Raw genomic sequence first — 14,710 nt, 5'->3', positions numbered from 1 at the left:
ATCCAGGTCTGCCCGGGGCCTGTACTTCTACCTCTGTCTCCTCTTCCCGGCCTGGCTGCTGCCACCCAGCCCGGGTAGGGCCAGCAGCACAGGACCCTCACTGCCCTCCTCCTCCGCCACGTGCCTGGTGCACACTCCTGCAGAGCAACATCCCAGGCCCGCAAGTCCCACTGGCACTCTGGCTGAAACAAACCTGAGCGAAGCTAGAACAGTCCCCTCTGCTGAGGAAACGCAGCCCACACTGCTTCGCCACATATTCCAGCCCACCCACAAGCTGACACACCTCATTCCCTTTCCACCTATTTCCCACCATGCCCGGGGTCCCTCTGGACGTGAGGACTGCGTCCCAGTCACTGGATGTTGAGAGTGGGTGTCGCTCATTCTCCTGACAGCACTTGGTAGCTTACGCTCTTTTACCTGGAACGCTCCTTCCTACCCCCCTCACAGGGTCAAGTCCTCCACCACCCTCTCTCCTGAGCCTTCCCTGACCTCTCGGAATAGAAATGACTTTCCTTTCTCTGTGACTCTCACCTCCCAGAACCTCTTACAGGATGTGTAGTAAGGCAAGGTGCTAGAGGATTCCTGGGACCATCTAAGAGTCCCTTCTAGTCTAAGTATTCTGAGGGCATGAAAACATTCGCATCAACTTTCTCTCCTCACATTTACTAGATCACTTTTGTGTATTTGGGGTACTTAATATTTGTTCACTGACTAAAACAGAAGATGTGGTTAAATGATTGCACATAATTAATGTATACAGGCATAGCACACTGTTTGCAATGTGACTGACAAGGAAAGATGTTTACAATATATGATTAAATGAGAAAAGCAGATAATAAAATTCTACATGTGATTCTATTAAAATACATATAAATATATACATTTGGAAGCTATGGAGATCTTCCCTTTTCTCTGTGCTTGCCATTTTTTAGAGTGAACATTAACCGTGTTCAAATCCACTTTATGGATTTATTTTAATTATTCATTTATGACAGAGACACAGAGAGTGACTGGGGGAGGGGCAGAGAGAGACACACACAGAAGTCTGAGCTGTCAGCACAGACCCCGATGTGGGGCTGGAACTCACGAAGGCAGAGATATGACCTGAGCTGAAGTCAGACGCTCAACTGACTGAGCCACCCAGGCGCCCGTGTTCAAAATCACTTTTAAAAAAGGGTAAGAAAATTCCTTGCCTACCAATTTCTTTCTAAAAATTCTATCCTGAGGATGTACAAGAAGACACAGAAGAATGTTTATTGTTTGCATGAGTAAAACAGTGAGAAGAGGCAGATAACGCAGTACGCCAGTAAGAAACCAGTGAAGGAAGAAGCTGTGGTATGTTGGTACAAAGGAATTCTAAGCAGCCATTAAAAATGCTGATGCAGAGCAACAATATGACTCTTGTTTTCAGTTCAGGTCATGATCTCACAGTTCGTGGGTTCGAGCCCCACATCGGGCTCTGTGCTGACAGTGTGGAGCCTGCTTGGGATTCTCTCTTCTCTCTCTGCCCCTACCCCACGCGTGTGCATGTGCTCTCTCTCTCAAAATAAATAAACTCATAAAATTTTTTTTAAAAGTTGATGTAGGAAGACATTTATTAACACAGAAAGATAAGCATAATGTGTTAGTAAAGTTTTTTTTTTTTTAAGTTTATTTTATTTTGAAAGAGGGCACAAGCAGGGAAGGGGCAGCGAGAGAGGTGGAGAGAGAATCTCAAGCAGGCTCCATGCTGTCAGCTCAGAGCCTGATGCAGGGCTTGATGCCACAAACAGTGAGATCACGACGTGAACCAAAATCAAGAGTTGAATGCTTAACCAACTGAGGCACCCAGGTGCCCATGTGTGTGAGTTTTAAAAATAGATTATTAAATCATGTGGTGAAAATAAACCTATTTTGGGGTACAATTATTCTTATATGTATACATATTAGAATTCTGGAAGGATCTAGAACAAACCTGCTTAGTACTGCTTTTCTAAGGCCAAAGAAGTATAGGTTGTTATAATTTTCTTCACTGTGTTTATTTCCTAAATTATATATTATAAACCTAAGTTAGTAATGGAAATAAAAAACTTAAATCTACCTACAATAATGAACTGTGATAAGAATTTGATCACAACTTTCTCTCTCTTGAAACTTTGAAATTCCTTAGATCCTTAGAAGAAAAGTAATTTAAACACTGACTATCTTCTGGGTCAATTAGGAAAAAAAGAACCATGATAGATTCTACACCTGTTCTCTTCCAACTCTGCTTTCATACAAATCATCTGGGATATTTGTTAAAATGCAGGTTCCCAAGCACCCGCTGCCGTAACATTATTCTGCAAGAAGTGGGACGGGGTCCAGCAGTGGGCATTTCTGGCATCTCCACAGGGCCGTCCAAAGACACTCTGACGCAGGGGCCCACCTTCAAAAGCACTGGCTTAAAATGACGACTCTCTAATTAAACAAAGGGGAGGGAGGCAAGATGTTCACAGCGAGGCATTAGAGATCACCTCAATGCTTTCTGTCCTATAGCCAAGCTAAGAATTCTGAAAGCCAGGGACGTTCAGGGACTTCTGGACGAGAACCCACGCTTCTAATTCTGTGAGCAGCACTCTGTCCGCGAATCAGGAGCACCGGTGGCCCCCTCCAGCTCTGCAGGCACAGGGCCTCCTAGGGGACTCCACAAATCCACCTCGCTCCCCTGCACACGTGTAACACTGAATGCAGCCCTCCAAATAATACTTAGTGCCCTTCTGACCTAATGTGCTTCCCCAACAGCCAAGAGGAAGCGTCTACAGTGCCTCTGACTTACTTTAAGTGAGGTAAACAATCCACGACCTTTGCCTCCGTCCCTCCTTCTCCAGCCCCACTCATCAGTGCTGGGAAATTACTGCAGGCACCTCCCCAAAGTCTCAGGAGTTATAATCCCCAAGTGCCAGCACACTCTTCCTGGAGAATCGCTCACTAAGCAAGCTCCTATTCAAGGATCAGTGAAAACTTTGAAAATGCAAATACACCAACGGTTTATTAATATTACTGAAACCATAAGCATATACAAAAGTAGATGCCAGTATAACAAATCGCTGCGTGCCCATCATGGGCTTCAACAACCATCAGAGTTACCTGGCTTCACTTAGGCTCCTCCACCCATTCACACGGCATTACCGGGACACAAAAGCTAGAGGCCTTACACTCTCACCCATAGCTATTTAACTATATGTTCCTAAAATAAAGGACTCTTAAAAAATATTTAGAACACTAAAACTCTCAAACCTAATTTTTTTTTTTTTTTTTAAAGATTATTGCAGGGGCACGTGGTTGGCTCAGTCTGTTAAGCATCTGACTTTGGTCATGATCATGACTCACGGTTCGCGGGTTCGAGCCCCGCATCAGGCTCTGTGCTGACAGCTAAGAGCCTGGAGCCTGCTTCAGATTCTGTCTCTGCCCCCCACCCCCGCTTATGCATGCAGTCTCTCAAAAATAATAAACGTTAAAAGTTAGAAAAAAAAAGATTACTGCAGATTTGCTCAGTATTCAAATTTCCAACGGTCTCTCAAAAAAACTTTTGTAAGGTATTTGAATTGAAATTTTTGTCACAGAATTCCACTGGCTACACTGGTTTTTAAGTTTTTGGATCCAGAGATTTTTTTCTTTTCAACTGGATCTTTCAAAAAATATTTGTAAGTTGATGTACAATTTAAATAGAAGAAAATGCACAACTGTGTAGTTTGACGACGTTTCGGTAAATGCATACACCTGTGTAACCACCTTCCTCGTGAAGATAGAGGACATTTGAACAACGGAGTAAATCCGTACTGCCCTTGCCGGCCTTCGTGGACAACCCACCCACCGGAGGCCACTGCTCCTGACCAGAGCTCAGCTGTGTGCACCAGGGCTTTGGAGAACTTCTCTGGTGCAAGGCCAAGCCCTCGGGCGGACATGCCAGGGTCCTTCATAATGAACAGACAGCTTTATCTGGCCCGTGGGGGTTCTACTGGTCAACTTCCTACCCTCTACGTGTTCACAGTGCTCATGTGATGTAATCACTCCCACCTCTGTGTCCTTCTTGACTAGACGGTTCTACAGGCTGGAATTTCAGTCACCTTCACCACCTGAACCCTAACCAGACACCTTTCAAGGCCTGCCCCAATTCTGGTTCCTCTATAGCTTCCTTCCTCCGGGGCGATGCCTCAGAGGTCTCTTCTCCCTCAATGCCCTGCAGTACTACCGTCCACACCACAGTACACCCGCCCTCTGTTTAACACGTGTCTCCTCCAGGAGAACACCAGCTCCTGGAGTCGCTCCACGCTATGCTGTCAGCCACTGTCCCCTTCAGTGCTGAGAACAGCGCTGGGGAACGGAAAGCCTTCAGTCAGTGCCTACGTCACTCACTGGGAAGTCACGGGGGTTCTGCTGAGACTAACCAGCAAGGCAAAGAACAACGTTAAATGCTGAACTAGCTCTCATTTGCTGAAACTGGAGGAAATGTGCCACCCTTAAAGCCAGAAAATGCTTTTCAGATAGTGTTGAAACGAATGAGTGGTAAGCAGATGTCCGTGAACTTGATAAGGACCCACGGCAGTTAGAGGGCACACCAGAAGGACAGGTGCACCGGCACAGGACTCACAAGTGACTGCTGTGTTCAGGTAGGAGGCAGGAAAGACAAGCCAAGAAAACCAAAGTAAGGAGAAGAACAAAATTCAACGGCCTCCACCCTGGCTACACTTCGGAATCACCAAAGCTGCGGGTGGGGCTTTAAAACCCACAGATACAATGAGGGACACCTAAGGGGGTCATGGGTTCAAGCCCCGTGTCAGGCTCTGCCCTGACAGCTCAGACCCTGGAGCCTGCTTCCGAGTCTCTCCTCCCTGCTTGTGTGCTCTCTGTTTCCCTCCCTCTCTCAAAAAGAAATACTTAAAAACAAATTAATTAATTTAAAATATAGACACAAGGAACCATCTCTAGGTGGGCTCAAGTATTAGTACTTTTTAAAAGCTCCTCAAGTAATTCTAATGTACAGCCAGGAGTGAGAATCACTGAATTAAATTAACGGTATAAAACCTGACTGCTGAGGGGTGCCTGGCTGGTTCAGTCCACACAGCATACACCTTTCCGTCTCAGGGTTGTGAGTTCAAGCCCCACCGTGGGCTTAGAGCTTAAACTTAGTAACAAACTTGACTGCTGGGAACAAGAGTTTAGACTTTCCTCTGGTTAATTTAGTCCATCAGGTTGGACCACGTAAATTCTTAGGAATTACTGGAATTTAATAGCTCAGGACCATTAACAAAAGTCCACGACTACCCCAACAACATGCGCAAAGCACCAGAAGCAAGCACAAAGCACCTGCAGAATTCCAGCACTGGGGCCTAGATGCTCAAAACTCCCACCAGGTGGTAATGGCTCCCACAGGAGGCACTGCTGGTGGGTTAGAGACACGCGTGTGTGTGTGTGCGCGCGCACTGGGGGGGTATTATAAGTCTTTAACTTACAATGGCCATCAACGGCAATAACGTACAAACCTCATTTTATGACTCAGCCAGATTAGCGATGACCAAAACACAGTGAGTCACAGAAATCTCAGTGTTCTGAAAAATAACACCTTGAAGCATCAATTCTAATTCTCAAGTACATGTAGCATTTAATATCTGGATAATTACGCTAGCTGAAGCAAACTATAATGAAAAATAAGTCACTTTATTAAAGTGAAAACTTTTTGCATGTTCCTGACCTTAGAATGTTTAGAATGTAACAGTTAGAAATGCTAAAAGCAAACTATTTTGTAAGAGAAATCTTTCAATGAAAAACAAAGCTGGGGGAGTGTGGTTTTTTTTTTTTTTTTAACAAGATCACCCCTTCCAGTTTCCCCTGCGACATTTCTCCATCCTGAATTTGTATTAATTATTGGCACATAACGTTTGTCTATATTTGTTAGACAACTAATTTTAAGAAATAAAATGGGATTTTAAAAAATTGCTGTTCACATAATCCAATTCTTCCGCCACGCAAACTGATATTTTTATTTACAACGGCAAGTGCTTTCTGAAAATGCAACTGTGAACACTGGGGCCAGCTATTAAACGTGATTTTGCTAAAATTTCAGCTAAACATTCTGATTTGAGCTTACTTGTCGGGAAGTAAGCCTGAAATTTCTGAATCATTATGGAGGCCACACGATCATTCAGGAATTTTCTCCAAGAAAAACAAAGAATTCAAAGAGATCTGAATGAGTATGTCTAGTTTTTCTATAAAGAAAGAGGGGTGAGCAAAAATTTATCNGATCATGACCTAAGCGAACGTCGGACGCTTAACCGACTAAGCCACCCAGGCGCCCCACGATATTCAGAACTCTTGTCTGAAGGCGAATGAATGTGGCTACCAAGAGAGTCAACTTGAACGTGAGAGCTTCAAGGGTCAGAGCTGCAGTTTAATAATTTCCAGGACCATTTTAATATTTTCCTGGGAACATTCCGGACAGCTGTCATGAATGTATCTAAAAGTGGGTACTTAAAATGCTAGAGTGGAGGAAAAAACAGATTCTCCTTCACCACAAGCCCACCCACATTTAATTACACACCACCCCAAGACTTGACCCAGAGAACCCACACTAACAGGCTGCAGTAACTAAAGTTAGGTTAAGCATGTGTGTGCTTCCAGATACAGCTGAGGACCTCATCTCCTCTCCCCAACCACAGAGGACACTTGACTGCAGCTGAACTCTTGGAGCACTTTTTTTATTTGCAATGTTATTTGGTGGTTATCATTCATATTTCCGGTCTACATGTCTTGGCTTCCCAACTGGATTGCAAGTTCTTCAAGGCACACCATTTGAGTGCAAGTTCTTTAAGGCATAAACTACTTTACACACTTTGCAGAGAGTTGACAATGGATGGATGGCTGTCAGCTGGCCTGAACAGAGAAGGGGACAGAGTAGACTGTAAGCATCTTTACTGAGATATTAATAACCAGCCACTTGGAGGAAGAATGAACAGCTGTGGCCACTGTCCAATATCAACAAATTCACTTCATTGTGTATCATGACTGAATAACCAAGAACTCACTTCAGTCCTCAAGAACTACCACTCACCATGCTTTAGCCAGAAATGAACTGTATATTCCAGAATTCAGAACATATGCCAAAGCAAAATTTGGGATTCTTTTTCAGGAGTTTCATGCCCACTGCACCAACACCCATTTAAAAAAATAAAGCATCAGTTTAAAAGAGGAAGATTTTCAAACATGTGTCAGCTGAAGGGTTCACAAAGGTGACGGACAGATTTTAAATCGTTATAAACGATTTTCCTTAGGGCTGGAGTACTCACCCCCAAGGTTTTTAACAGATGTTCTAGACCGGCAGTTTCAATTTTTCTCATTGTAAGCTACCTCTTGAGAATCTGATGAAATTTATGCGATTTCATCACAAAAATTCCTAACACAAAACAGTTCATGAAGCAACGGCCCTCAGATTAAGAGGCCTTGCTCTACGGTTGTTTATTCTAACGTTTCCCTGAAAGAGGGCCTGAGTGTCTCCTGGGAAGCGGTGGTGGCAGTGGTGGGTGGCAGCAGGAAACCCATGAATTTTAGAAAAAAAGTTTCCCAGCTGAATCTGATGGGCGGCCTGGGCTACGTTTAGAGAAAACTTCTGCTCAAAGGGCATCCGGCAAGAAAAACTGAATCCAAGCTTCTCATGACACAAGAGGACACAGCAGCCACCTTGCTTCCTCTCTCAAGTGATACTGCAAGTTACAGAGCAGCCACTTCCGGGTCAGCTCTTCTGACTTCCGGGTCAGGAGACCCTTCTCTTTTTTGGGGCCATCATACACGTCAGGGTTTCAGAAGCATTTTGTCAGGATTATATGATGCTCTAGTAACATTCATTTAAAAAAAAAAAAAAAAACTGCAAAGAAGATCCCCAAGTCCTAGGACAAGTAAACGGTATATTATTTGAGCTAAGATAAAACTAACTGGAAATAGTATTTCTGTGACGACTTTATTTCCCTGATTTTGCTTTGGCTCAGATCTCTGTCTACAAAAGTGCTTTCACAGTTATGGGAATGATTTCAAGTTCATGCTTTTTCTTTCTAAAACAAACCCAAGATAACTAAGACTGCAAATATGAAGCTGATTTAAAAAGCAGTTCTCCTTCTAACCCACTCATATGTGCACTCTGTCTCCCTCCCTCTCTCTGTCTCTCTCTCTCCCCCCCCTCAAAAATGAATATAAACATTAAAAACATTTCTTTAAAGCAGTTCTTCTGAGTATGAGAGTTGAATTTTCCATAAATCATGGCAGGCAGTTAAGTTCCACTGTTACAGATACTTTTGTTTATATTTGCTCAGAGACAGTTACACAGTTTTAGCATATATGTAAGTGTAAGTCATTCATTTAGAATTTCCCCTCTCCTGAGGGGTGAAATATATATTAACCCACTTCTTAAACTGAAACAATCCAACTGATTTACAGGAAGAATAAATCTTTTTTGCCTAAGGTTTCTGTGAGAACAGTAACTTATTTCCTCTTTTTAATTCCATAAAAGAAAATATGAAGCCCATGAAACTCACAATGCCGGGCATCAAAAAGGACTTTACAGCTATATGGACCCTGATGTGTACTGCAGCACTATGAACAGCAGCTAAATTATGAAAACAGTCCAGTGTCCATCAATAGATGAATGGATAAAGATGTGGTGTGTATATATACAATGGAACATTACTCAGCCATAAGAAGAATGAGATCTTGCCATCTGCAATAATGTAGACGGAGCTAGAGGGTATAATGCTAAGTGAAATAAGTCAGAAACACAAATGCCGTTATGATTTCACTCACATGTGGAATTTAAGGAACGAAACAAATGAACAAACAAAAGAAGAGACAGACAAAAAGCCAGACTCTTAAACATAGAAAACAGATGGTTCCCAAAGGGAAGGTGGGTGGGAGGATGGCGAAATAGGGTGAAGCAAATTAAAAATACACTTATTGGGGCACCTGGGTGGCTTAGTTGGTTAAGCATCGGCTCATGATTTAGGCTTAGGTCATGATCTCATGTTTTCTGAGATCGAGCCCTGCATCAGGCTCTGTGCTGACAGCATGGATCCTGCCTGGGATTCTCTTTCCCTCTCACTCTGGCCCGACCTCTGCTCGCTCTCTCTCCCTTGAAAATAAATAAATAAGCATTAAAAAATATACTTATCATGAAGAGCACTGAATTATGTATTGAATTGTTGAATCACTATATTGTACAACTGAAATTAATTTAACACTGTATGTTAAGTATACTGAAAGTAAAATTTTCAAAAAGACAGATGGAGGAAAAAAAGTACTTTAGAGAACATCTTTAATCATCAACAATTTCCAGCTACATCAAAATTATGACAAGATCTCTTTAATCCTAGAATGTTTGTGACCTTTTATGTGAAAAGTAGAACACGTATGATTCAACTTTTGTTAAGAGATTACATCTCAAATACAGAGCCACACACATACACACCAGCCCAACAAGGGGTTAACCCAAGAGAGCACAGGAAGGCTTTCACTTTTTATTTTGTGCTCTTCTGAACTGTTAATGTGTTACGAGCACATATTCCAGTTAAAATTTTAAAAAACTGAATAGGGGTGTTGGGCACTATGGCGAAACAAAAAAGAATGTACTTTTGCTGTGGAAAAGTAATACCCTCCAATCTCCAACCTAGAAAAATGGTGAAGTCTCTGGACTGGGCACAAATACACTTAATTTAATTTAGGCTCTGTCTTTAGCTTTTATGTGGATTCTGAATGACTCAGAATTGAACATTCATTCTACCAATGCTGTGTTTTCCCATTTTTACCGATAATTTTATCTTGATAAAACTGTTCGTTGGGAAGGCATAATAATTGAGGGAAAAAGGTGACAGCCAGAATTATGAAGATAAAAACTTGGATTAGAAACAAAGACCATTTGTACAATTTGTGTTTGGCCACTTGCTCTAGATCTACATTTCCATTTCTGGAAGTACTGAACACAGCAATGATAGCCAGCATTTATTGAGCCTTTACACTCGGTGCTGCAGACTATTCCAAACACTTTCCTCCTACTGACTCACTAAATCCTCACCTCAACCTCACGAAGGAACAAAGACAGCTTGTCTTAGTGGCTAAGGAACAATGTGAACCCAGAACATCCAGCTTCGGAGCCAAACTTAATTTTTTAAAGGAAAGTACTAGGTTCCCATAAGGGATCATGTCTATGCTCTTTTGGTGATGTCCAACTCAAATTCCACATCGTTTTCATTTGGGGAAGAAAACGTCTATGCGCTACATGAAATGTATCCTAGACCAGGCGCGAGCAATATTCTGTAAGGTACAGAGCCTGCAGTGAGCCCCAATGGCTGTGACAGGCCTTCACGCTTCACAGCTTGCAAGTGTTGAAAAGTTCTACGGCAACAAGCTGCTGTAATTTTCAGTCCATTTAACGAGTAACAGAAGTGTGAAGCTCTGGGCTGAGTCCCTAACCTGACTCCTTCTTCACTAGAACTTTAGAATACAAATGTGATGTGACTTTATTTTTAAAAGTTTTTTTAACGTTTCATTATTTTTGAGAGACAGAGCACGAGTGAGGGAGGAGGCAGAGAGAGAGAGAGGGAGACACAGAATCCGAAGCAGGTTCCAGGCTCTGAGCCGTCAGCACAGAGCCCAATGCGGGGCTCAAACTCATAAACCGTGAGTTCGTGACCTGAGCCAAAGTCGGAAGCATAACCAGCTGAGCCACCCAGGCGCCCCCAGAAGCACTTTAAATTTGCCCGTGAGCGCTGGGAGGGAGCTGCCACTATGACCAAATAAGTGCTGTTAAAAATATTTATACTTTTTTCAACTGCTGCAGGTGTCCTGTATTTTAGCTGATTAAATATAGGTGTGTGTTTGTGGGGTCAGATCTAAACAGGGGGAAGTCGAAACCTTCCCCCGGTTCCTGATGCTGACAGTGTCAGGCGGGTGAGTGCAAGGGTACAGCTAAATATTTTTGGCAGGAATGTGAAATAGAAACCGCAGTTTGGGGAGGAGGGAGGAAGCTGGCAGAGAAATGTTCTCATAACGGATGATGCATTGTACCATCTGTGTCTGGAGGTATTTAAGAGTTTTATTTTGACTTCACATCTGACATCATGATTCTTAAAAAGAAGTAGAAACAGACATAGTATTAGTTACTTAAGACTGCTTCAGTCCATGTATCATTTTAATCCCATTTACTCTAAAATGACCCCTCTGTACATTTACTAGGCTTGATTCTAAAAGGCAAAAAATCCCACACGTCAGCTGTCATTGCCATGTTTCTTTTTTTTTTTCTTCTACGATAAGCTATCTCTTCCATAGCACGTTTACTAGAAACGAACATGAATTCAGGTTTGGAAGTGAAACCTAGGAGCACATAAAAGCAATCTATTTCAGTCTATTTGAACCATTACTCTTTAGACTGTAAAGGGAAACAAAAAATTTAAAATTGTTAATGGTTTACTTACAATTCAGTCTATACTACACGTCTTCATGTCAAATTAAATTCAGTGCACACCATACAAACCATTTGGAGCATTAGCATTCATTTTATCTGAAGCATTTGGTCAGAATGGAGAGTGTGGTTTTTTTTAAATTTCTTTTTTAATGTTTTATTTATTTTTGACAAAGAGAGAGAGCATGAGAGAGACAGAGAGAGACAGAGCATGAGCGGGGAGGGGCAGAGAGAGAGGGGGACACGGAATCAGAAGCAGGCTTCAGGCTCTGAGCTGTCAGCACAGAGCCCAACCTAGGGCCTTGAACCCACGAACTACAAGATAACGACTTAAGCAGAAGATGCTTAACCTACTGAGCCACCCCAGTGCCCTAAGACTGTGTTTTTAGCAGCTTCCCAAACCTCACCTACAGTTCAGCATGTCAACAAAAGAAGCCACACGGAACACACACGATAAGCATCACCACCAATGACAACAAAGGCTTATCCCGGACCCACTGTGTACCAGCCGTGAATGCAGTGACAGACTTCTAGGATGGGTGCCCTTTGTCGCCCGTTTTACAAGTGCAGAGTAAAGAAGGGGGACTCTGCTTCCCCAGGCCATGTTGGTTCCAGAGAGCTGGAGAGCCAGGAGCAGAACCCTGTCCCACAAGGATATGGTGCACAATTACAGACACCCAGCAAAGGCAAGTTCTTTTAATAAGGCCTGCAGGGCAATACTGTATGTCTGAGGATCTTCTGGGGTAATTTCTCAATTAGTTTGTTTAAAGAAAAGCTTGGCTGAGCAGGAATCCCCATGAAGAAAGGAGAAGACAAAACTGTAGGCACCTATCAAAATGAACCACGGAAAAGGCTCCCTTCTCTCAGAGTTCGGGCTCCAGAGGCCCTCATCAGAGCGGCCTTTCTGGTCCACCCCGACTTCTAGAACCCCCGCCGCCCGCCCATCGCTACTCACTCTCCCTGTAACTGGAGTTCTTTTCTTCATAGCATGTGTCATCTCCTGACATCCTTCAGGCCTAATGTTTACTGCCTGTGCCCTCAACAGGAATGTAAGCACTGTGATGACAGAAGCTGATAGCTGTGCTTGGAGCGGAGCAGGAATTTAATCATTATTGGCTGAATTAATAAGGGAATTAATGGAATTGCTCTCCTTGGTAAAAGTTTAAAAAAATTTTTTTAATATTTTTGAGAGAGACCGAGTGTGAGTGGGGGAGGGGCAGAGAGAGAGGGGGAGACAGAATCTGAAGCAGGCTCCAGGCTCTGAGCTGTCAGTACAGAGCCAAATGCGGGGCTCAAACCCACAAACTGCGAGATCATGACCTGAGCCGAAGTTGGACACTTAACCTGCTGAGCCACCCAGGTGCTCATTCCCTTGGTAAAAGTCTTAATGAAAAACATGTTATGCCAGCATGTCTCACAGAGCATGTATCGGTAACTATGGTTACAAACAATATGGGGCTTTTTCAGGCTGGCCTGTACAAAATGAGCAAGTAAATAACTAGAAGCTGTCGTAGCAAACCAGCAGCCCCAGAAGACAGCCACCAGGCTGGCCAATGCTAGCTTTTCTGCTCTTGGGCACCGACCTCGGCCAGAGGCCAGCGAAACCATCAGACAACGAGAATCAGCAGAACTGGTTTGATTCCTGCTGCTTCTGGGTTCTTTCCACCCACTACCATTCTAAAGCTCTCTGCAAGGGTGCCAAAAAAATGGTTCCAGCAATTAAAAACAGCCAAACCTCCCGGAAGTACATAATTACTCCCAGCCTCCCTCATCCCCGGGTCCCTCAGAAACCCACCTACCTGGGACTTTACCTAGACTCATTCTTGGGAAGTCAGGGTGCCTCAGCTCCTCCGCACTTGCAGACTTCATGACTGAGTTGATGGACGAGAGGGTGCTAATGAGCTGCGAGTTCAGGGAGCCGATCTGCGAGTGGGGCTCCCCAAAAGCTTCCGCCAGTTCGCTGTAGTTCTCAGCCAGCAGCGTCTGCTGCTCCGCCAGCAGCTTCTGGACGCGCTCAATGTAGTGATCCAAGCCGGTCACCACCCCAGCAGGAGCCTGGGGCGGGGGGCTCTCCGCGGACTCTCCCACGGGCGCATCCCCCACCCCGACGCTCCTCCTGCTGGCTGCCGGCCCCAAAGTCAACTGCGGAGGGCCACAGGCGATGGTCCTCATTTTGAGGCCAACCAGATAGTTGTCGTTAATATTTATCTGCCCCACGCCCGACTCTTTGGTCTTCACGGCTGACGGCCTGTCAACCCCAGAAGTGCCAGAGAGCACGGTTCCCACTCCGACAGACCGCGTCTTGGTGGAGGAGAGGACATCCTTCACGCGGCCTTCTCCTATGGCCACCGTCCGCATCTCCACCGTCTGGGTGCTGGTCTGCTTGTCCAAAGTGCTGAGGGAAGTGTTGGTGCCCGATTCCACAACGGTCACCACCTCGGTGTTGGTGGCCTGGTCCACCTGCTCCCAGACCGTACTGGTGTGCCTGCTGGCGGTAGGAGGCACCGCCATGACGGCGGCCTCCACCTGGCCGGCGGCCTCCGTGTTCACACTCCGCGACTTGCACTCCTTTGGGGAGCAGACGGTCACATCCACGGAACAATCCCCGCAACCGATGGAGCGCACTTCTTTGAGATCCAGGTTGGTCTTGAGGAGCGAGAGGTCGCTCACGGACTCCTCCGTGTTGCTGCCCGTTTCGCAGACGCTGGTCTCCACACCCATGCTCTTGTCGCACGTCTCCACCGACCTCCCCGTACCCTGGTCACGCGTTTCCACCCTCTCCTTGACAATCCAGTAATTCATGGGCAGCTCGGGCCCCGCGAGCCTGCTCTCACAGCGGGGCAGGCAGGAGACGCCCAGGCTGCGCGTCTGCACCGAGCTCCCGACACAGGCGTCCGCCAGGCCCACGTGGCGGCCGGCCATTTGGTCTCTGGTGGCCACCACCGCCTCCACCATCTTGCTGAGAACCAGCGGCTGCGCCGTCACGGCCTTGTCCGCCTTCTTCCTCGACCCCGCGGCCTGCAGCTCCCGCTTGAGCTTCGTCATCTCGCGGTCATGGGTGGTTTCTTTCAGCTGCACCTCCAGGCGGTAGATCTTTTCCTTCAGGGCTTCGATGGTCTGCTGCTGCAGCTCGATCTCCTTGTCCGCCTCCGTGGTCACGCCGAGCATGGCCTCGGTCACGCCCACCCCGCAGCTCCTCGTCGCGGCGGCCGTCCCGACGGCGGCGTCCTTCCGGGAGGCGGAGCCCCTGCGGTA

General features: G+C 45.3%; 1 protein-coding gene across 1 annotated transcript in view; it reads right to left on the bottom strand.

Moving 5' to 3' along the window:
• The window catches only part of KANK1 (KN motif and ankyrin repeat domains 1), a 138,689-nt gene that overhangs the window by 15,102 nt on the left and 108,877 nt on the right, over positions 1 to 14,710 (bottom strand). Inside the window, 1 exon segment of the mRNA XM_077759299.1 lies at positions 13,255 to 14,709. Coding sequence (XP_077615425.1) covers positions 13,255 to 14,709 — 1,455 coding nt within the window.

Source organism: Crocuta crocuta, unplaced genomic scaffold (assembly GCF_008692635.1).
Source record: "Crocuta crocuta isolate KB4526 unplaced genomic scaffold, BGI_CrCroc_1.0 scaffold41, whole genome shotgun sequence".
In the NCBI taxonomy this organism is placed as follows: Eukaryota; Metazoa; Chordata; class Mammalia; order Carnivora; family Hyaenidae; genus Crocuta; species Crocuta crocuta.
The sequence above is the reverse complement of the archived record's forward strand: the minus strand, read 5'-3'. Positions and strand labels throughout refer to the sequence as shown.